Genomic DNA, 24,856 nt, shown 5'->3' on the forward strand with positions numbered 1-24,856 from the left:
AGCTTTGCTGAACTGCATGCAGTTAGCCTTGGCCCATCAATCCAACCTGTCTAGATCCTGCTGCAGAGCCTTCCTGCCCTTGAGCAGATCAACGTTCCTGTCCAGCTTAGTGTTATCTGCAAGGTGACTGAGGGAACACTCAATCCCCTCAGCCAGATCATTAGTAAAGATATTAAACAGAATTGGCTTCAACACTGAACCCTGCAGAAAACCACTTGTGACTGGAAGCCAACTGGATTTAACTCTGTTCACCACAACTCTCTGGGCTTGGCCATCCAGAAAGTTTTTTAGCCAGAAAAGAGTACACCAGTCAAAGCCATGAACCTTGTGTCAAAGGTTTTATTAAAGTCTAGGGAGACAACATCCACAGGATTATGTCACCACAAGGAAACAAGGGTCACCTTGTCATAGAAGAAAATCAGGTTAGTTAAGGAGGTCCTGCCTTTCCTAAACCCATGCTGACCTGGCCTGACAGTCTGGTCATCCTGTACACGCCAGGTGGAATGAATACCACTATAATTTTTAATGTTTCTATTAAGATGGTATTTCAAAAACTGGAACAGCAGGTTCTGTTTTCAGTTACAATCTCCTTTCTATTGCTCTTACAATTGTTATACATATTAATTTATTCAAGTCTCAATTAGGAGCAACAGTTTTTTCTCATATGCTTTATTTAAATATTAAAATCAACTAACCAACACCTGTAATACCAACAGCTATCTTTGTTGCCAGTGCTGTACCATATGTAGTAAACCTCACACAGATAACTTTCAGGAAAACTAACATATAATTACACCTGAAGTCAATAGAAGACTTGTAGATTTTTTGAATATACTTTTTTTTTTTAAAAAGAAGAGGGAGTGTGGGGAGCATGATAAGATTTCAGATAACTGCATCCCAGCAGTTATCTGCACATCTCATCTAAATACTCAGCCCTTCCACCATATTCTGCTGCTACCGATAGCATAATCGATCACAGCAAAGACCATGAACTAAAAGAATTGATGCCACTAAGAAAGAGGTAGGTCTAACACGCCTCCTGTCTGCGTCTGTGTTAGCAGCAAACAGCTGCATCCTTTACTACTTGAAGCTGGAAGCTGATCTGTATCATCCGCTTCAAAACCCTTTTGCATTAACGCAGTCTAAAGCTCACAGAGGCTGGAAAAGCAACAAGGTCAAAACAGTCAGCAGCAATCAATATACTACTAGGAAGCAATAAAACATTGGATTACCAAAGCCCATTAGCATTCTTGCATTCAAGGAAGCTCGTCCTCCATAGAAGTGGCTTCTTAAACTGAACACAGGGCTCACTCCAAACTACCTTTGTCCAGACCTTAAATAGCCACCATCCCTTCACACCTCTACACTCCTCTCCCCTCCCTGGGCTACTCATCCCTAACAGCAATGACTTCTTTCCCTTTGAGAAGTAAGTATAAAACATCAAGCCCATCCAAGACGGGTTTATGTACAAGTTGAAAGACAAATCACTATTAATTTTACAGTTCTGCAAGCCATTAATTATAGATGATGTACCAAGGTAGACACAGAACTCTTACGACCACAGCTCTGAAGGAATGTTGTTTTTTCTCCCTTCTAGATTAATAAAACAAAACCAAAATCCAAAACTACAGAGAACAGCTAAACCACTATTTAGGGGCTGAAGAAACCCCTCGACAATTAATTCCTTACATATTCAAGTCTTTAGTTTGACAAAAGACTCTGAAATTATTTGATTGCAATGCTGGAGATACAACACAGCAGGAAGTGTGGAGAAGACTAAAAGCTCTAAAACAGCAATAAGAGGCATTAAAAGTGAAGCAAGGAGGAATGGGGTGTCAAAGTAGGGAACATTTTTTTTTTTTTTAACAGAAACTGATTAACTGTCAGAACAAAGCATACAGAAAAGAGAGTTTCCTCTGTCTTCTGAAGTCTCCAGGTTAAGACTGGAACTCGACAGAAAGTGGAATGGCCATTCTTCTGCAACTCTTTGGAGCTTGTAAAAGTAGACTGGTCAGGCTCCAGCCTGGGTATCATGTGACACCCTAGACAGGTGGATCAGGGCAAAACTGATAACATAGAATTGGCCAGCAGTTTTACCAGATGACGATATGACCTCCCCACAACTTTTTGTTCTCCTCCCACATTCAAGAGGGGCAACAGTAATAAACCAGGAAGAGGGCAGTCCCACTTAATGGATCAAAAAGACAATCGCCATTCTTTACAATTAAAAAAAAAAAATCCAACCAAAAAAAAAAACCCTACTAGCTAAAGGTTTCCAAGTTATTCAGATATATTCCTCATTAACACAGGGAAACAGTTATTTCCTAGGAAAATGTTCTTTTTTCACAAAGTCTTACGTTACACACGAAGAAAAATACTGTAATCAGACAAGTGTAAAATAAGAAAAATACATAAAATCATCCATAACTGCTCTTCAGACCTTGTGTGGGCTGTCATGGAAACAAATACAAACAGACACATTCGAATGACATTGCTAATCTGACAGTTTAGGTCAATAAAGTATACCATTACACTGGCAACATTCCTCATTTCAAGCAACTAAGGATATTCAAACTATTCAAATGAATGGATACACAGGCATTAGCATACACCTTAATAAGGCCTGAACAATTTTTATTCATGCCCCTTGTGATAGCCTTTGCAAGCAGTCCTCCTGCCTTACTGCAGCCCTAAGAAAGAGCATTATAAATTCATGATGCTCTCCGAACATCTCTAATGGCATGGGCATACGGTACTGCCCTCCTCTCCAGGATTTAAGAGCCCATTGGAAACACAAAATGTGCAAGTGAACATCTCAACATGAAGGAAAACATTGAGATTTGACTAGATAAACCTTTCAGCCCTCATTCAGAAATTGTCCATTACAAAATATACTCATCAAGAGTCCTGTTAAGCAATTTCCTTACGTCATTGACATAGGAATATCATTAATGAGACATGAGCTGAGTATGATGCTCAATGGCCATTGTGTTATCACTTACCAGCAATGTGTTTACACCATTTAACTTAACTTGGTTGCAACACCACACATTTCAACACAAATTGTATCTCTGGCTACCTGAAGCTTGAAATATCAAAGTCTGAACACACTACAACACATTGCACTCAGAATATTTTACTTTTTTTAACGAAGAGGACTGACCCTCACAACTGGCTGCATAGATTTTTAATTTCAAATATAATTACAACATCGCAGTTTGATGCAAACTGCTTGTAGATGCTTGCCCTGAAATGCCACTGCCCTTATTAAAAAAAAATTACAAAATAAAAAATTATACAGTACATCAGGTCATAGAATCACTGTAATTCTCAAAAAGCAACATTTGAGAAAGAGGATATGAATAGTAGGATTTTTACTCTGAACTCATATGTAATGAAACCTGTTTTATAGACACTGAACGGTTTTACTTTACATAGTAAAGAAGCTGATGTGAACTCAAGTGCAGAATTAGAAGTGAACAGGGGGAGAAGTGGAGGAGAAAAGTCAAACATTCATAGCTAGAGTTTTGATACTGACCTTTTCTTTGCCAGAAATTTATGCAGATGCACCTCCAAAATGGTTGTCTGAATATATGCATCTTCTCCCCACAAGCTTGGAAAAGGACAATATGATCCACAACAAATGTTACTATAAATACAACTAATAAATCTCAGCTAACGGAAATTTGTTAGCACCGTGTGACGACAAGTACGGGACCAAAGAGAAGAAAACATATCTAACTGAAGTACTGAAAGCAAAGGCAAATTGTCAAGACATGACAGATGGTTAAATTAACCAGTAAGACATGACAGGCCAGATGGCAGCACCAGCTAAGGCACACCTTGGATGTGTCAGCTTGTGCCCTCAGCAAACCAACGACCTGCATCAACCAGAACCAAAACACAGTCTGGAGTGAATTCCTTTTAATTGGGTTTAGATTTCTATTAAACACAGGTTTCTCACCCGTTTAGGTTTTGCACACTAACATTTTGTGTTTGTGTGTGCACGTGTACCAATTTGAGTCTGAAGTTTTTCTCTCCCCTAATACTGACATGAAAGATTAACAAAAATGAGTTCAAAATTAAATTAATTTTTGTCTCTGTACTCTTTTTCCCTTCTCACTATACAATTATGTTTGTGACTCGGGATTATTTGTACAAATAATACCGTCACTGAATTAACTGATTACACATGATGCCTTCAACGCGCGTCAAACTTGAATAATGTGTATGTGCTACTTTGGCATCCCTGGTCCATACTATCAGAGACCACCACAAAACAAGTATGTGCTACAATATAAACTCCCCAAACTGAAAGAACGTACTTGCTTCATTTGCCAGTATCTTAAACCTGCTTTTCCTCAGGTTTTCCTCAGGTTTTCAGGTTTTTAAAAGATGAAAGTGTAATAAGATGAATGACCTGGAGTATTTCTTGTAAACTGCCACTGCACTATCAAACCTATTAGCAGTTTCACTATCGGGATACCACCACATTCAGCAGTTTGGCTAACACTGTGGAATTTACCAGACATAATTTGTTCATTAACCAGATTAAGTATCTTAGGAAAGTCTCCTCAAAACAAGATTGGCTTTGGCTACTTAAGGGACACTGCAAAACCAGCCTCTGACCTAGGCTTAGCACTTTTCATATCAGTGCTAAAAATAAAGGTAGGGGAGGGAAAAATGGATTACACTTTTTAAAGTCCAATAAAAAGACCCAAAATAAGCTTTAAAAATCATTGTATAAGGCTTACTGTGTCTTATAGATGTATATGGGTAAATTTCATCCCATTTAAACTAGTTTTTAAGCAAATATTGAAATCAATTATGTTATGTATATCTAAAAGAAATATAAACCTAAAAATATTTTCTTGTCTGTGTTTACTTTTTAGTCATGCCACATGTCGTGACTGCAAAGAATTGTACCCATTTTCTTAATTCTACAGACCCAGGAAAAGCAGAAAAACCTCACATCATAAATTTGTATTTCCTCACAAGCATTTTCTTTTTTCCTGCTACTGTCCTCATTCTGTTGAAAAGCATTCACCTGCTTAAAACATTTTATCAAAACCAAATTGTTAGTGGAAGAAGAGAAGTGTGACTGTGAGCAAAGGGATAAGAGGTAAAGATAGCCAGAAAGAAACAGGAGATTAAATGTGACGGACAAGTTCAGGGAGATAATTCCCTTTTCATTTCTGATCTAGGGAACTGTCACTAGAGAAAGAACAAAAAAACAAAAACTCCCCCAGTCCTATCACTACCACACAGCAACAACTTGCACTCAGCAAGGCAGAAAGTGAGAGATTAAATTTCTAATTTTTTTTTAAACTATTAACTGAATATTCACATTAGGCATTATCGCCCCTCCCCTCTTAATCTCTACCTTTCCCCTTCCCCTCAACCCTGCCAATTTTACCAAAAGGGAAAATGAGTCCTGTGCACAAACAGGAACATTTATACAGTGATACAAATCACCATTTATAACTTTCCTGCTCACTAACCACTTTGACTGAAGGCTGAGTGTCTCCATAATAGGATGATGTTACTAAGCAACAACACCAAGCAGCCACACGCATGCTGTTCGGATAGTTCGCTGCGGCTTCGCAACCATTGAAAATCATATCAAGCCTTTGTAGCAGAACAGATATTCTTTGAAGTTTTGCTGAACATCTTTATCTTAGAAAAGATAAAACTTTATTATTCAAAATTTTTTAGCTGCAAAAGCTTTTGTTGTACGATGGGCTCTACCCCAAAGCACGTGCTGCAGCCACACATTCAGCTCAGCAAGTAAAGGAGCAGAAATATTACTGCATTTGGCAAACATACCCCAAAAGTAAATACCCAGAAAAAAACCAAACTAAACTCTATGGGGCAGTCTGTGAAAACCTACAGTTAATGCTTCTCTGATGGGATTGCAAATCAAAAGGAAGAACAGTCTGTCAATAATTCCCTACAGCTGGGTCTTTCTTTCTCCTTGAGACACAAACTCACACAAAGGCAAGACTCACACACCCTATTTCTACCTACTAAGCAGCAGTGCAGACCAAACATCCCAAACCCCATACATCTTTGTAGGGCTACAGACCAGTTCCAGTGATATGCTAAAAAGCAGTGCTGCCTCCTATGAAACAAATCAGGCACTATTCCACTGATACCCACCAGTGAAAATTTCACTTTCTGATTGTGTTTAACATTGTGGAAAAATACAGTGTCTAAAAAACCCAGCGGCTCACAACCCTTCCCCCAAACTGAGCATCAGCTCACTCAGCCTTAAGCAGAACAAGTGTTTGCAGCAGCTCTGGTGCAGGGGGAAGAGGAAAGAATCCTCCCTGCACAGGGAACAAAAAGAATATCTAGAGCTTAAATTCAACTAGAAGCAAAAGTCTCAGGACCGAAATGGAAAATTTGTTAAGGAACATGCGTCGTGGAACAGTGGTTCCAAAAGTGAAAATAGTCACTGCATAACCCCATGGGAAGGGAAACACAAGGTAACAAAACTCACTTGGGTAATGAAGCGTCAAGTCTGTCCAACTACAGTATTCCTCAACCGGGTTTTGCTGGGTAACCAGATTTTTTTATGTAATTGCACTGCCATTTCTGGGTGTTCACAGTTCCAACAGGTCGTTTCCCTTCTAACAGGGAAAAGGCAAACAGACAGTCTCAAAGCATGCTGCTCATGGTGCATCCTTTAAAAAGTATGAATTTATGATGAATATTGCACGTGCTTCTCTTGCAAACATATGTTCCAGTCTCCAACACATGCAGCTGAAATCTAAGACTTCACATCTGAGGTTTTCTCACAGAAGAGCATTTGCAACTTCTCCTTTGTAATTCCTTTTACAATGAGATTGCATATTATTAGACGTGAACATTATTAACTTGTGGAGATTTTATCTGTAGCACTTTGTACTCAAACTTGCATTTCAAGAGAATGGAGAAAAGTATCAGATAGCATTTGTTCTTTTATGTAAAGTCATTTTTGACAGCATATTAAAGACTCTCCTCCTAGTAGCTTTCTTCTCCTCAGTGAGCATTTGCTTGAAATCCCTGGTTTCTAGCATTCGCCAAGACCCGAGGTGTGAGTCTGTGACATTCCAGGGAAAAGGGGGATTTAGTATCTCTGTCTGTCTTTCAACACCCCACTCAAGAAAGGGAATATCTCTTTGCATAGTCTGTAACACACTATATTACTCAACAAGTTTTCATTATCCTTTTGAGACTCACTGCATTTAAAGTATGAGATTGAAAACATGGAGCTTCTATTAAATGTATACAAAATCAATTTGAATATGATCTAACTAAAGAATTTAGTTATGCCTGTAAGAAAGTTTAGACTAGCAATTATCTTTTACAATTATGGCTTTTTGTTCAATACATTGTCATCATATCATTCAAGCTGATTTCAGGTTATTCCCATTACGTATATACTGAGACCTCTGCTAAAACACTTAAAAACAACCTCCCATTATTAAAATCAGTATAACCTAGAGCACTTCTAACAGGCTTACTCCGTATAAGAGAAATAAAAGAAATGCTGAATGTAGAGATAAAGAAAAGGAATGCTGTTAACATTGAGATGATGAGGAACTTAAGGACGCCAGCAAAGTTTATGCTGGAGTTACTATACAGGTGATATTCTCATGAATTTGCGTTTTCTCTTTTAATTCATTATGCTTACTAATAAAGTGATAACACAATAGTAAACACTTAGTATAGAACTTCCAAACCCTCAGAAAAATAGCATATGTAAATCCTTCTATAATAAGCAACAAGCAAAAACCAGAAATAGATGGCTACAGATTTTTTTTCAACTTATTTAAAGCACAAAAAGAGACCAAAAAAGAGGAAACAAACAAAACCAGCACAACCAACTTTGTGCTGTGCCATTAATCTCATCAACTCAAATTATCCCTCAAAAGCATAGCAAGGAAAGAACCATGAGCTGAAAGAGTCTTGTCACTCAAGCACAGAGACTTGCTAAAATGCAATGGCCACGACAAATGCTACCAGAGAAAAATGGTGACAAAAGGTTATCAGCAAAAGGAAAGCAGAACTAAGGTAAGAGACATAAGAAATGTGTTCACAGTGGTTTGCAATAAACCACTGGGAGGGTTCACCTTCAAGAAGTGTTTTAACAGCGCTTTCAATTAGAAAGATGAGATGCATGTTAGTCCAAAGGTGACAAACACTTGGGTTTCTGAACTGTCCCACAATTAGTTCCTGGTTATTCATAAGTGCAAACTGACATAATTTGCATGTCAAACGAATGCTTCACCTGTGAAACCAACACTTCCATGATCATACAGCTGGCTGGAGACATTTGCTTCAAGCCTGATTTTACACAAGCAGTCTGAAACCTACTGCAGACTGAGAAGTGTAGTGATGCACAATCCATCACAACCTTGATAAACTACAGAGAAAAAGAGATTCTCAGCTAAGACAGTTAATCCTTAAATTCCCAACTTGGAAGACAAGATCTTAAGCAGGGCAGGACACAAATAAGATCGCTCTCTGGAGAAGACTTCTCAGTTATGTTTAGCAGTGCCTTCAGATTCTTGCGAAAAGCAACTCGAGGTGCAACACACATAAGGATGATGTGATCTAGACAAGAATTGCAACTTCGGATTGAAAGAACTGCAAAGTTTTGATAAATAAACCTAGGAAACTCTGAAGCTTGGTCAGAGACCAGACACAGTTCAATTATGGCTCAAGAGTCACTCTACCTTCAACATGCCTATCAGTTTCAATTCTTTGAGGGGAAAACCGAAAAGCATTATTTCATGAAGATATTCCATACGAGCCAAATACATCATGGTTGGTTAGTCAAAGCCTTATGAGCAGATCCCACTGGCGAAAACAAGCCACTGATGATACCTTTTGTCCTCACTCCCTCCTTGATCAGATACTACTACTTTAAAGGCTGCCAGGGACTTCACTGATCGTGGTTTTGAAAAAAAGGCTGGCAAATCCTTCACTAAATTATTTATTCCTACTAAGATTCAGCAGTCTTGATGCATAATGTTTATGTACCAGTAGGTGCTATGCAAGCTAGCAGCCTTTTCTCTGTTAACAGAGGAAGGAAATGCACTAAGTCAGGTCTGTGTACAACAGGCAGCTTAATTTCTTCATCATCCAGAGAGACCAGTTCAGAAGAGAAGAGGGCTAGAAAAAGTCTCTCTTGCCCACAGCGGGTCACACTTGTATCGAGTTCCCCAGATGAATTCCTAACCATACCTAACACTGCCAATTTTGCTATTATGTGATTAGGCCATGAAATATTCCATTATGTTCCTAATATAGGTGACCAAGAAGTACTGCAGTCAAGCAGGTTCACCCAGGTCTTTTCCTACTACTGCTTTCAGCCAGAGATCCCCAATTTGTAACAAGTTATTAGGTGTGTTATTAGCTCAGCTCCAATTCTATTCTTTCCCTCTGATCTGCGAAACTCTTTCTACACAGGATTTATCTTCCTTTCTTCATAAAGACCTCCTAATATTCCACTATCACAGTTTCCTTAGAGAATTTCAGGGGTTTGTGCCAAGGTAACAACATGAAAAAGTATGTTTCAACTAGACGAAACAGAGTTTTCCTTGTGGGACTTTATTAGTAGCATCCTTCCTTTCCATTAATTTGATTTTCAGAATGACAAACCGACAATGTTCCTTTGTCCAGGTCCTTTCCCAACCATACCCTTGCAAGAATATCTATCTTCTCTAGCTTAACTAAACATTTCCCAAGTGGCACTACAGAAAATGAGTCCTCAGATCCTGATCACAAATAGAAAGACATCAGATATAACCTAAGAAAAGGTCAGAAAGCTGGTTACTCCAGCACAATCAGGTTTTGCTGAACTGTTGCAAATTATCCCGTTAACCATTTACCACCTTCACATTTTGCATTATCCTTTCTATCAGCTTTTGTTGTAATGCCCAACAAAGCACTGTTATTATCTGGTCTACAATTTTTCTTTTACTCCATCATCCCTTTCTTCAGGGCATAATAGCCTCAAGAAGGCAAAGGGCTGTTTTCTCATCCCCCTCCACCTTCTTTCTTCCCAATACCCCAAAATATCTGTAAGAGTGCAACTCACCCTCTTTTGTGGCTCATGGACTTTGACACAAAGCTTTTGAGGACTTTATGGCACATTTTGGTGAGCAAATATAAATACAACTGCATCCTTACTAAACCAGGATGCTCAAGGAAAGCGCAGGAGGCAAAACAATCTCATGGAGAGGAGATTTTTTGCTCTCCGGTCTCAAGAAATCTGCCCCAGTATCAGAGGGCCACAGCTCATCCTCCACCCTTACTCCTCTCTTTGAACCCAGGGAGAGCTTTAGTCCTATGATCAAAAGGTTTTAGTGCCAGAGAGGAGCACAGCTGGCTATCTGATAAAAGGGATAGTTTGCACCTGGGTTGGAGGGGGAGGGTAAAAGGTTGTAAGGCAAGATAGAGACATACACTGTGGAAGAAATAAATATAGAAAAGCATATGCAAAATTTTTCTCTGAAAAGTGAGGGCTGCCAAAGATTTAAGACTACTTGCATTCAAACTAATATGGCACTTTCCTGTTCTTCACTTACATGCTACAAGTTGCGGCTTGATGTACTTATTGAAAATCTATGTCATCTACTGGCACCTTCATAAGCCATGCCTTATAACTGTAAGATTAGTCATCGCTTGGTCCTTCTCATTTCAGCAAATTAAATCCTGACTTTTGCTTCTACCCATTTATGATAATATACAGTTCCATGAATTCATTATCATTAGACAATCTCTGCCCTCTGTAATAGCACTTTTACTAAAACCAACAAGTATTCTGTCTGTTCCGGGTCCATACCTAGGTGACCCTTAAGTTTGACCCTATGACTACAGTAAAATGGCCTCATTTATCTCCCACGATTGCTCATGGAGAGAATTTGGTCCAGTGCAGCTTCTGGCAGCCACGACTGACAGCTAAGGTATTTCACCTGTGAGCACTCTGCACCTCAGCCTGGGCAGCCATGGGCACCCCTCCACCCAAATTTTATCCTTAAATAAAAGCAGCCTTTCTCAGCTCCCCAGTCTGCAATTTTCTTGTCATAGCTAATTGCTTCACATTCGATCAGAGACACCTGCGCTGCATTAAAGCTGGTGTGTGCACACAATAACCAAAAAGCTATTAAATATCCCAACAAATGGATGTTTACATGCCTGACTAATAGTGTACTGACTTTCTAGACCTCAGCTACTTCATCTACAACAAACAGTTTGTGTGCCACAGCAATTGGACAGGATGAAGTTTTCCACAACAGTAAAAATTAAGGGCATGCTCTCGCTTCCTTTAAATACCTGGAGAGCAGAAGGAACTAAAGATCTATGTCATTATTTCTTCAGACTTGTGTAACATTTACAGGCTATCAGATAATGCCTTACAATGGGGTTTTCGACCCTGAAGAAACTACAGTTTCCATATGTGCCGTGTTGGCCCAGTACACAAGTGCGACAAACACAGTCAGATGTCAATCGAGATCACACAGCACAAGCAAGTATTACCACAGATGCCACGAAAGCCTGAGCATCATAACTTTGAGTTATTTCCCTTGCCCACTACTCCCTACCCCATGCAATGACACTCCCTTCTGCTCTGAACAAGTGAGTCCAAGGCGAAGACATCTGGGAGAACGCAGAATTACGCTCCTGGCAACTGAAGAGGACAAGATTCAGACCAGAGGGCCAAAGTGGTGGTAACAGGCACAGACAAGACTGAGCCTCTCCAGGGTGCCCTCAAGACCTAAAAGTTGAGACTTAACATATTCCATGAGGCCCCGCTTGCTTCCTATAATCTCACGTACCAAAAATACAGAGTAACATAAGTAAGAAAAGGTGACTGAGTGCCCACACTCACTAATATACTTCCAATGCTCTAAACAAAAGTTCCAAAAAGTTAGTTTTCTAAAACACTGCTCTTCATAGATTTTGTGGGATTTCAGCAGCCAAGAAAAACGGACAGAAGATTTACAGATCCTTGGATTATGCATTTTTCTGCTACAGATACTGATTCTCTCTACTAGTTTTTTGCTAATTTCTACTTCATCTCATTCCCATACTTCTTTTCAATGGATATATATAAACACAGACTTTTAAAACTCCACTCTGATGCTTGAGGAATTCCTTCCAGTGGCTTGCATTTGATTCCTGGCCTGCTGAAGTTGAGGCCCAGAGGCCAGGAACTGCATGTGAGCTTGTGTGGTTACAAGCGACAGCGAAGGTTTGAGTGCTGCTAAGAAGCATCTTTGATGTTACATTCACTTAAAAGCACAGAAACGACCACTGCCTTTCAGTTACCTACAGTCATTCAGTTAAGCTACTTGTGGCTTCATACCAGCTGAATCCATTCTCAGCAACGCCCTAGACTGGTTTTCTTTGCCTAAGGCCTTATTATTTTGCAATATTATTTGGTTTCTCATTCATCCGAAACACTTGGGAAAATCAGTCATATGATTTCCCATATCAAGAAGAGGACGTAAAGGCAAAGGTGATGGTCGGTATGAGAACAGAACACCACCTGAGACATATTTGTTAGCTCACACGGGAGGTCACAGCTCAAGTTCATTAGCTCAAAGACATATCCACATACATGGGGCCTCCCTGTTTGGCTCTTTGTCAACTGTCGCTCTCCTGTGAGCAAATTAATTTTATGTATCTGAAAGACATACAAACAAAAATCTTAGCTATAAGAAGATATTTCAAAGATACCCCTCTCACTCCTTCTGCTTTACTTCTGTAGATTGTTCATTTTAGATACCTCGTCCAAGTTGGAATTGAATGCTATTGTAAATGTTTCTGTTATAACGATTAATAACAAAATTATTGCTGAAGGAATAGGTGGAAGCAGAACTGTCAGCAAAGAAAAACAAAGTGAACATCGAGTTGTGCATTTGCATCAGCTCTGAAACCAACATCAGCGCTTCTAACCTCCAGGTTACAATGTGGAAACAAATTACTTAGTACCAGAAAGATACCAAATTTCAAGTCTCTGATTAACATCTGAAGTATTACTGGGGTTGAACTAGATGATCTTTAAGGTCCCTTCCAACCCAAACTGTTCTATGATTCTATGAACTTTTGTTTTGTTTTCCTGTCTGAAGGAAGAGTCTCAAAACAAAGACAGTGTAGAAGGAGAAAGAAAACCCCAAGACTGCACTGTCTGTCCCAGAACAAAAGGGCATTAACAATGTTCTCATGCGTAAAGGCTCTGACAGACGGATAAAGGAATTTTCTAGCTAATAAAAACAAAACAAAAGCCTTAGAAAAAAATCTATAGAAAACTATTTTGGTTAAAATTAATGAGGCAATTTTGTTCCCTCCATGGAAGAAACACTCACAAGATTCTACAAAAATATAAGAAAAATAGTTAAGCGAAATAACTGAGTGTCCTTTTTGTTATGATCAATCACATCAATACTCCAAGTCCCACAGCTTACTTTAAAGCCAAAAAAAATCAAAGATTTTCCTTCCTTATTTGTCCAAAGAAGCACAACTGCACATCACACCTAGACTGTTTTATTAGCTCAGTCCTGTGTCTCAGGTGGGGATTTTAAGGCACAGAGAACTTTTAATTCTAGGGTGATTTAGATCCACTTTGGCTGTGAATTAACACTTTGTTGTACCTTCCTCATCCATAATGCCCTGCCCACAAGTTAAATGATGACACATGTGGTGAAGTCTTGTCTGCACTTGCGGACATCGGTGGGCATTTGAGTTTAATGCAGTTTACAAATACTTTACGTGCACAAAGTTTAGATCCCTCGAAGAAGCCAACTTTAACACAGGTCAGCACTAACACTGATTTTAATACTATCTAACCCTTTTAAGAGAAGGGGGTCAATGCACATATCCTCACAAGGAGTAATGCAGACATTCCAGCATAAATGCACAGAAAAGCGCAATTTATTTTAACACATAACCGGATAATTTTTTGCAAAGATGTCAACAAACCAGTGATATGTAGATGATCCAATACTTTCATGCAACTGAAAAGAAACCTAAATTCATGCTGAGAGTAACGTATATCAGTTATTCCATACACAGTCGTGTAAACTGACTTGTTCTGGGCCCATATGATTGCACAATGAAATGCTAAAACATGCCAACACTCACCATCAGATAGCAGTGCTGCCATAAATTTCAACAGGAAATCAGGGTTCAACATATCATATGCAATGAAAAACACACAGAAGGAGAAAGGGCAAAGGAAGGTCCCGAGCAAAGAGGCTGAAGAGCGAGACAAAACAGACAAAGGAGCAGAAGGAACGAGATAAAACCTGATGAAACACAGAATTTTTTGCTCAATAAAAAGTAAAAGGCATATTTCATACATTAACTCATGCCACATTTTCATAAACTAATGTTATTTTACTATTAATACTATAGATGCATATAAACAGTACTTCCCTCGGAAAAGACAAATTACTTTTTTTTTTTGATTTTACAGGGATCTGAAAGAAGATTCTGTTTGCAAACATGAGGCTGAGTTCTAAAGTTTTCAGCAGTGGCATCAGGGCTGATAGAGAAATCTGCAGCTCTTGTTTCAGTGGAACATGCCATCACTACAAAGTGGTTCACACCAACACTTATTTCTTAGGCCTAACCCGACAGCGTAGCCATCAGAGCACGATGCATTTTACAAGCATATTTATCTTCTTTTTTAGTGTTTTGAAAAGAAGCAATACCTAAAAATATTTGCTCTCCTCTTATGTGCCCCTAGTCTTCCCTAAGCCTGGATGACGAGGCAGGGACAGCTCTGCAACACCAGGGCTGCTCCTCTTTCACATAACATGAGGCACAAACTACTTCAACAACACTCTTGCGCCACCTCCTCTCCCTTTGCTCCTAAGCAAACCCACTACCCATTTAGTCTATCTGGTTCTGGCTAGCAGGAGATGCTTCAGAGGACTGTGAATAGCGGACACCTGTGCAGTCACCTGCCTCTTGAAAGGGTCTCCCCCATGTTTCTGCTGCCTGCTGTCCCTCACACTCCACCTTCCAGGAAAAATGGGCTGGTTTGGTAAGTTTGGCTCTCAGCAGCACTCTGTGGCTCCGTCCAGGGGTAGAAGCTGCAAGAAGGTATTTACAAACCACGCTTTCTGAATCCAGATCACTGATTAAAACAGACAATCAAGTATGCTTTGGAGCAGCTCTCCAAAACGAAAGCTACTTCCAAAACTGTAACTGCAGATCACAGCAATGAAGCAGCAAGACTGAGAATAAACATGGCAAGTGTACGTTCTCAAGAGCCACTCTATACACACATACCCACACACACGCACACGCTTGGCAATGGTAACAGTTCAAGAATAAATAGGCTAAAACCCATTTCTGAAGATGTTTCTAAGGTTACTCGGTTAAAACTGAGTCACTGCATGCTATTGCATGTCTCTCTCTAAATTCAGGATGCAGTCTAACAATTGCCATTTTTATAACTTCAAGTTGTTTCATAATCGAGTTTGTAGGAAATTAATATAAATACTGCCATCTCTTCAATTAAGTGTAACACAGATTCAGCCTGGGGCAATGTGTGTTTGTTGTTTGTATTGTGCGGTTTCAATTACAATTTTTAAAAAAGGTCTTGTCTTTTTCAAAAGGTCGTCTTCTTTTTAATCTAACCCTAGCACTGGTATCATTCAATTTGTTTAGCACACTGAGAGCCAGTAATATTCATGAACTAGACAGCTCCAGTACAAATTTCTAATATTATGCAAAAAAAAAATTAAAACAAACATAATTTGTGTCCTTGGTAATTACTACAAATAGTTGTGTTTTCTTCCCAGAGATGGAAAAAGATTACTTCGAGAAACATCATCCCTGTGATGACACATACATACCAATACAACTTCACATTAATCACAGCAGGCAAGCCATTAATCAGTGCAATATGACAAGTATTCTTCACTCCTCCTCCTCCTCTCTCAAAATAAAAAAAAAAAAAAAAATCTTTGGATATAATGAACAAGAAGCAAAAATCTCATTTAATGAATATTAGCTTTTCAACATACAATCACTTGCTCTCCTTCTCAATGGGCTTGATTTCTAACACAATGACTGGAAAATTCCTGCAATAATATAATATACCTAAAGCCCAAACACCAGACCAGTTATGAGCAAAAATGCCTATAGAAAAAAACCTGAAGATTATGTTAAGTAGTATCCAAAACATCTGATCCTGCCAACTTTAAAGCGTATGTTAATTTTAAGTCTCCATGTAGACCACTGACTTCAGTGGATCCAATGAAAGCCCAGAAGATTAATCAGGCATTTAACACTGCTAGCCAATGTGTAACTCCACTACAGCAAGAAGGCCATGAGGAACATGCGGCAGAATGGTAATGGAAAAGAACTGGTGGAAGCACACAATAGGAAACTCTTACAAAAGAATGGGTCATGTGATAGAGCTCCTTTCAAGGACTACTTGAAAGGCATGTTACCACAGTGGAAAAAAAGTAGTATTTACTAACATAGTGTTGCTTCCACTTTGATTTTTTTTTTAGCATGTCTGTCAACTAATACTTATTCGAGCTAGAGGATTATTCATTTGTTGTAAAGTAAGACTGAAATTTTTAGCATACTTAAAAGTAAGTCCCCATGAGAGACAGTAACTCAGCAGCTTGTTAAGCTTGCTCTGAATGGCACAACACTTGGAAAAGTTAGTGTAGCTTTACGAATTTTTACAAACTTACTACCAAGTTCAAAATCCTCAGTAAATTCCACACAAGAATACATCAACCATTTCCTAAATGCATACATTTATAAACTTTTCTTTCACCTGAACCATGAATAGTGATAAGCAACTCTTCACTCTGGGTCCTGAAAAGAGGCAGGGAGGGAAGTACCTACATTACTCAAGATGCAGAAGTCTTACCAAAAATTTGAAAGCAATCCAAGAAAATGAAAGCCAGTTTGTTAACTTTTAGTCAAATCAAAGTAGAAAACACCATTAGGAACGCCTTACAACTAAAAATGGCCAAAAGGCCCAAAGTGCTAATCCATGTTGCAATTTGAGCCTAGTATCAGAGGAAAGTTTCCCAAACACTGTAGCGCTTGAGTCAGTACGATGGGCCGTATGTCCTACAGAACAAGTTTTGACTAAGCCATCATAACAAGTTTAATGCTGCTATAAAAGATGCCTTCTTCAAAAAAACCCACAAACTCCAGTACAATACAAATTCAAATGCGAAAAGTACATAAAGAGAAACACAGACTGTGCCTGTTAGAATCTTCCCTAGGCAAAGTCTTCTATTCTAGAACAAAGGCAAAGAAAAACCATGGAAATACTGGCAGTTCATACAGGTGTATATGGTTTAAACTGAAAAATTTAGAATTAAAAAAAATTGTTCCTTTGACACTAATGGTTCTCTCCATGCCTTTTTAGGCTCAAACAACTCTTTTTATAGCATGACACTGCACAATTCCCTAAAATACAAAATCTGTAGCAATTCTACATTTCCAATGCACTCTAGAAAGGCAATATTTAATATCTGCAGCCAACAGCGTGTTGGACTACACTGGTGCGAAGTTACACTAATATAAGCGCTAAATAAACCACTTTGTAATTTGAGACTGAATGTTTGACAACAGGATTGATGTTACATGTCCTCAGATCTCAATCTTGGCATCATCTAGCGACTGCCACCTCTTTAAACATTCTGAACTTCAAAACCAGTATTGCATAAACAAAAAAGTTTTCAAAACCCCATCCATTAAATAGAATAAAACCCCCATCAAATAGTTCTGACAAGGAGATACATTAGCATTATATTATATTATCAGATAATTTAAGCTGTGTGTTTAGACAGAGAGAAACTAAATAGGACGACAACAACTTGTAGAGCAGGAGAGGTGGGGTGGGTGAGAGGAGAAAGGGGGAAGAGAAGAGGATTTACCTCCAGCAAGAAACTTGTGTACCTGCCCGATAAACAGAGCCAAACCTCTCTATGCATCCTATTTATCTTCAAATCTATTTATGTCACACAAGAGAACATATGAGCATAGCAGCTGTTACTATAGCAATGAAATGGGAAATTTTAAGAACACAAAAACCCACCCCTGAAGGATGCTCAGTTTAGCAGAGAGATGGTTGAGAGAACAGCGCACCAGCGTCTCACTTCTAGGATCTGCTCAAAGTCTGCGGTTGCAGAGACATTAAACGAGCTGTAACAGCCTATTCTCTAAGGAGCACTCACAGCCAAATAACTGCTACCTATTACTCGGCACAACTCAGTACACCGGGAGTTTCTGCTGCGTAACCCCAAAACTTGCCAAATACCCCAGAACCGCCAGTAAACCCAGGGGAAAGTGATCCTCTGCAAACGGCTCACGGTTTTGATTGTGGCAGAGAAGGGATTCACCATAGTAACATACTCTGCACCTGAACCATGGGCAAAAGCAAGGAGCTCAGCACCCAGTGCCCCCCCACCCCCGATACGGAGCACACCTGCCCAGCACCCGGAGGACGGGGTGAGCCAGGAGAAGTGAGGTACTTTCTCAAAGAAGCAGGCAGGCAGCCCACCTCTGTCCACACTCACCGGAACGGGAACCGCAACCCTCCCCGAATCGATTTGCTGCCAAACCCACCCGGCTCTGCCCATCCCCTCCTCGGCCGCCACCCGTGCCAGCCCAGCGCCCTCCCGGGAGAGGCCGCTGCCACCCGGGGCTCGCCGGAGCCGCCTTTCCCTCCCCATAGAACCTCCCTGCCCTCCGCGGGCGCGGCGGCTCCGCGCATCCCTCCCAGCTCCGAGCATCCCACCAGCTCCGGGTATTCCGCCGGTTCCGCGAATCCCTCCGGCTCCGAGCATCCCTCCCATCCCCGCGCATCCCTCCCAGCTCCGCACATCCCTCCCTGCACCGCGCATCCTTCCCATCCCCGCGCATCCTTCCCATCCCCGCGCATCCTTCCCATCCCCGCGCATCCCTCCCTGCACCGCGCATCCCACCGGCTCCGCGCCTCCCGCCGGCCCCGCGCCTCCTCCGCGCTCCCCCCGCCCCCGCGGCCCCGGCCGCGCTTTTACCTGCGAGGGAGCCGGGTCTCTGCAGGGTGGCGGTGGCGTACAGCTCCTGGGAGTGCTTGCTGTACTGATCGGCAGCGTGAACCAGCCGCTTGGTAGGCGACAGGGTGGCGTAAGTGCCGATGGTGGAGCTTAACTGGTGGATAGGAGAGGAGGAAATGTTAGACTGGACGGTGGGCGGGGAGGTCACTCGGATCGGGGACGGCGACGGTCCCGCCGAGGAGGCGACGATGCCGACGGGCGAGCTGGTGCTGTAGGACTTGGCCAGGCGGCTGGGGGACTGCTTCGGGGAGGAGAGGCGCTGCGCGGCGGCGTAGGCGGCGCCCTCGGCGGCGGAGCCGGCCCGCGGCAGCTTGGCGGGGGAGCCGCCGGGCTGGGCGGGCAGCGGGGAGCTGCCCCGCGGCGCCGGCAGCGTGGAGCTGGCGTAGAAGAGCGCGGCGGCGGCGTGCGGCGGCTCCGGCAGGTGGAAGGCGCTGCCGTGGCTGGGCGCGAAGGGCTCCCGCGGCTGCGGGGCGGCGGGCGGCGCGTTCGGGGCGCCCGGGTGGGAGCCGCGGCCCCCCGGGCCCTGGAAGCACAGAATCACACAGTCACCCGCGGGGCTCGGCCGGGCCCGGCTCCCCGGGAACCCCTCGCTCCGCAGGAACGGGTGGGATCCTCGGGAACGCTAAAGCGTCGCCGGCCTCTCGGGAAACCGGCCCAGCGCATAACTCTTTTTTTTTTTTTTTTTTGTAATTTTTTTTTTTATGCCAGCTTAGGATGGGTTCGGTCACCGAAACCGCAGCGTGCGGGCAGCTTTGGTGCCGCCTCTCGCATCGGCGTGTCCTGCGCTTCTTTCATGTGCGGGGGAGCTCGCCCCGGCCGGGCCGCTGGGAATCTGGAGTACTGACTATTTTTGAGAACGTACAGCTCGGCGGGAGGGAAAATATAAAAGTAACGTTGAAAAAAAAAAAAAAAGCGAAGTAAAAAAGCAAAAAGTAAAAAGGTAAAAGTAAAAAAAAGTATTAAAAAGGTAAAAAAAAAAAATAAAGTAAAAAACATTAAAAAGTATTAAAAAAGTAAAAAAAGGTAAAAAAGATAAAAAGTAAAAAAAAGTAAAAAACATTAAAAAAGTATAAAAAAGTAAAAAAATAAAGAAAATGTAAAAAATAAAGTAAAAAAACATTAAAAAATAAAAAAGTAAAACGTGAAGTAAAAGAAGTAAAAAAAAAAGTAAAAAAGGGTAAAAAAGTAAAAGAAGGTAAATAAGTAAAAAATAAACAGTAAAAAAAGGTAAAGAAGTAAAAAACAGTAAAAAAAAAGGTAAAAAAGTAAAATGTAAAGTAAAAAGTAAAGTAAAAAGTAAAAAAAAAGTAAAAAAGGTAAAAAAGTGAAAAGTAAAAAAGGCAAAAAGTAAAAAATAAAGTAAAAATAAATAAAAAGTAAAAAGGTAAAGAAGTAAATAAAGTAAAATGTAAAAAAAAGAAAAAAGGTTAAAATGAAGTAAAAATAAAAAGTAAAAAAGGTAAAGAAGTAAAAAATAAAGTAAAAAGTAAAAAAGGTAAACAACTGAAAAATAACGTAATAGAAGTAAAATCAGAAAAAGTCAAAAAAAAAGCAAAAAAGTTGAACAGTTAACATTTTTCCAAGTCTTCCAAAGGAAACTATTTTTCTTACTGCTATCCTTATCAAATAAATCACAGTGTATACTGCTGCGGCATTGGACTTTGTTTAGAGTAGAAGAGAAAAACTTGCATATAAAAACTTAATAATATCTTAAGAGGGTTTTTTTAATCTTGAATAAAGAAGAGTGCATGAATGTGCATTACTTTTAAATCCTGCCTAAGTTATTTTCCCTTATATTAATATTTTATATATCTTAGAAAGCATGTTAGCTCCACATATATAATTTATTAAGGATAGTAAGTGTTCTTCAGTAAAAACTTCTCGTCGGGGTGAAGCTGCAGCCGGCTGGTGGGGTCTCTTGCTCCAAAAAAAGCACCCCCGCCTCTACCCCAGGTTCAAATAGATCAACCCCTGCCCAACCTGCAAACCCTTTATTCTTCGTAGCTTAGAAGGGAGAGGCTGAACTCCCAGGAATCCCAGTAGCTGGAGAGAGAGGAGGCAGCGAGTGAAAATCCTCAGCAGATGCTGCCTCTTGGAAATCACAGTCATGTGCCTGAGCTGCTTCTGGAGCAGTGAAGGATGGAGCTCACCCTTACACACAGGGGATTTACTTTAAACCTTACAAGGTGCTCCAGCTCCCAGGAGTTGATGGTGCAGTTTGGATCAGTGCGACCAGTGCACTGCCCAAACACACACACCTCTCAGCTCCTTATTTCCTTAGTAAAAAAAGCCTTTAAAATGGCAATAATGAATTTTGTGACTCAGTTTAGAAAGGTGTGGTGAATGCCAGCAGCAGTGGTTTTTGACATTTAAATAGCAATGTGTTTTTTAGTGGCATCCTACAGAGAAGAAAAAAAAAAAGTAAACAAAAGCACCATGTTCATGCTATGAAGCCTGAATAATTTTCACTAGGATACCCAATAAAGGATTGGTCAGGAACTGAGGACGAGATAAAAGAACTCATCAGAGCAAAGAATAGATGAGGTTCAAAATGCCAGTAATGTGTATTTCATCCTATGTAAGCCCTCTGGAAATTCTTCTGTCCTTTTCTATTTTAACTTTTAGAGCCTCACCCCTCGTCTTAGATGCTTTGCATCTCGGGGGAAGAGTATCTATTTTTCTAGACAAGGATAAGGAGCGAGCTTCGGGGGAGCTGCTCCTGGTGCTTTGCTCCTAGTTATTTGTAGCATGGAAGCTGCCAGTACTCCTAGTGCTCTGGCATCTCAAGGGAGGCCAAACCCAAACTCTCTGGCTTCACGTTTTCAACGCCTAAGAGCAATGGTCTTAGAGATCAATGTAACGCAAACTGTTCCTCCAGCTGTTCTAGATGGTAAGTCCTGGGTGGGCAGGACGATCACATGTAAGTAGCCTGCTAGCTGCTGAGTTGGACTGTTCTGATTGTGGCCGTGAGTTCCAGACACCACAGCACTAAGAATCTTGACATTTTCATAAATGGCCCAGAAGCTCAAGTTGCTCATTTGAAAGACTCCTAACAAAACCCAAGAAGGCAGACTCTGGTAACATCAATGAACTTTTAAAAGCTACTTTCGTGCTGAGCTACTTACCGTCTGTGCTTTAAATTGGAAAGAAGAGCTAATCTGCAAATGAAAATGACTGTCCAATAATGTGTTTGACAGGAGTACAATTTTCATTTTCAAGGTTTAAACTGTATAGTAACAACTTTTTGGAAACAGAAACAGCTGGCAAGTTTTCAGACAACATGGACAAAGCATGTTTTGCACACGAGGAAAGTTGTTTGAACCCGCTATATTATCAATTGAAATATGTTAATAAATGTATCTTTTTGGACTGCAAAGGGGCATAATACTACTATATTTTGTAATATTCAGCACTGTTCCACAATACAGTCTTCTGAACATTACCAGTGTCTTCTGCAATGCACTGGTAACCTAGACAGTTGTAATGATTTTAGGCAAGAACTGTCAACGTGTATAAAGAATTTCTTTTTCTAATCTACCCCTACACTGCTTGATGTGTCAAGGATTTAGAGTAATTAATTTTGAGTAAACCAATATTATCCCATATTCCTAATAAATCTCTATAAAGCTGCAGGCGTTCTGCAAGTACTAATTCAAAAAGAAAAAAAAAACCCTTTGTGATTTTCTGGTTTAGGGAAGAAGGTGTAGTGGCGGGACACAAGAATTAAATGCTTAATTAAAAATGCCTTGTGTAGCACTTCCTAAAAAGCTAAGCATTTGCTCTGCGTGAAGGAGAGAACTTTTGGAGGAACAGATTGCAATGAAAACATTATTATGCAGTATTTTCTAGGATGTGACTCATCTCAGACCTGTCTTAAATTTATTGTGAGATTCTTCAGGTTTTTTTTTTTCAAAGGGCCAAGTGTACAGTCATGTTCTTCACTCCTGTTTTCAGAGGCAAACTGGGTTTTAATTTCTCCCCGTGTTTCTTCCTGGCTGTTGCTGAGGACAAGTATACACACACGTCATTGTTCATCCTCCTATGTGACATTAAACTTCATATGGAAGAATGAAGCACAATGGTATTTTTCCCTTATTTTTCCATTTATCCATTATGGTTGTCAACCTGATAATGAAACTGTGTCTAAACTAATGAGAGTGAGTTTGCTTCCCAGTTGTTATATCCTCCTACATCAGTCTATTTCATAGGTGTGAGCAAAACTCAAGGACTTTCTTACTACAGCCCTATAAGTAGCTAAGACACTGTGATTTATCTTTTTTTTTTTTCCTGGCCTCCCGAAGAAAAGAAGCTCGATTTGCTTATTTGGATTCAATATATGGATTCTGATATATCACTTTTTGTAGTAGAAATGTGTGAAAAAACATGAGAACATTAATAAAGCTATGAAAATATTTCCTTTCCCATTTAATCTTACTAGAAAGATCATGCTCTACTGACACAAAGAGAGACCTGCAGAGCTCTAAAAAGAATTTTACCTAGGGTGTCCAGCTAGGTTATAGTGGTGTAAGTAATGTCTGCCTGCTATAATTCATGCATTTAATGCACTAAATTTCAAGACATTGGGTTTTTTTGGTTTTTTTTACAATTCCAATTGAGAATTTAATTTGAATTGGAACCTTAACAGGTTAAATGAAACACTGCAATACAAGATTTCTTTTTATGAAATGGAATTGAGAGGGGCAAATACCTGTGCTGAATTACTTATTCTGCTTATATTTTTTAATAGCTAAGGAATTACAAAAATCTGGATGACTTGACAGCTTCAACAGCACTTTGGGGTCAGCTTCTAATTATCAAAACAGCAGCATGTTGATTCTCGGAGACTGCTCCCAGAGGGAAAAATGGTGCACAAGACCAGCAAAACCTGAATAGCAAAAGTCTCAGAGAACAAGATGACCATTATGGATATGCAGTTGCAGCAGGTCTATTCGGTATAATATCTAAAATCTCTTCAAACTCTTTTCTTCTTCAGTGTGCCAAAACACAAACCCAAAACCTGGTACATTTTGTGCATCTGTGCTTAATAATTCACAGGGGCTAAGGAACAGAACTTCTGTCAATACAGCTGCCTGAGTCTTAGAAACAGAACTAACTAAGAATGGAAAAGGCTTCCTAGTAATTTTATTTGAAACAAGATAATGATACAATTTCCAGAAAAGTGCTGGAAGATTTGAATCATGGTACCAGTTACCCTTAGGAAATGATAATCTGTGCTCGATGTCCTGCATACTCCTCTGACAGATAACAGAAGAAACTGAAAAGGTACATTACATTTGAGTAAAAGTGCATGCCCATCTTAGATCTGTATCAACTTATATCCACAAGCATTTTTAGTTTCAGCTTGTTTTGCTCTCTGGAACATTAACTTGGTCCTTAAGACCTTAAACAAGGTCATATCCAATGAATACAAAACCAGTTAGGTGGAGTACACTGTTTCCTATCAGAAGACCCTTTCCTTTCAGTCTAAGGATATTTCCAATCGGACGCTCAAGTGGTGTGGAAGACATCCCTCCAAGCTTCTCAGATACTGGTGGTTGTTGGCAATTTCGGCAGCAAACTTGATCAGCCTTACTAGGATTTTCAAGAGACACAAGTGGTCTTTTAAAGGTCCAGCTCTGTTTCACAATCTAGGTGATATTCTGTGCCCTTTCAATGACTGGAAGACTTGCCCGTCTATTGAGGGTTTTTTCCCTGTCTGACCAAAGAACCTTCCATAAGGCTCCACACGAGGTATCACTCTGCTCTGGTCCAAT

At 40.4% G+C, this 24,856-nt stretch overlaps 1 protein-coding gene across 6 annotated transcripts in view; it reads right to left on the bottom strand.

Moving 5' to 3' along the window:
* CTNND2 (catenin delta 2) overlaps positions 1 to 24,856 on the bottom strand; it is a 662,416-nt gene that overhangs the window by 272,935 nt on the left and 364,625 nt on the right. For 5 of the 6 annotated variants that reach the window (XM_069853473.1, XM_069853478.1, XM_069853475.1 and 2 more), the window contains one exon: positions 19,044 to 19,605. In XM_069853473.1, coding sequence (XP_069709574.1) covers positions 19,044 to 19,605 — 562 coding nt within the window. The remainder of the gene's footprint in view (positions 1 to 19,043; positions 19,606 to 24,856) is intronic. The other variant, XM_069853479.1, reaches the window with a different exon arrangement.

Source organism: Phaenicophaeus curvirostris, chromosome 3 (genome assembly GCF_032191515.1).
Source record: "Phaenicophaeus curvirostris isolate KB17595 chromosome 3, BPBGC_Pcur_1.0, whole genome shotgun sequence".
In the NCBI taxonomy this organism is placed as follows: domain Eukaryota; kingdom Metazoa; phylum Chordata; class Aves; order Cuculiformes; family Cuculidae; genus Phaenicophaeus; species Phaenicophaeus curvirostris.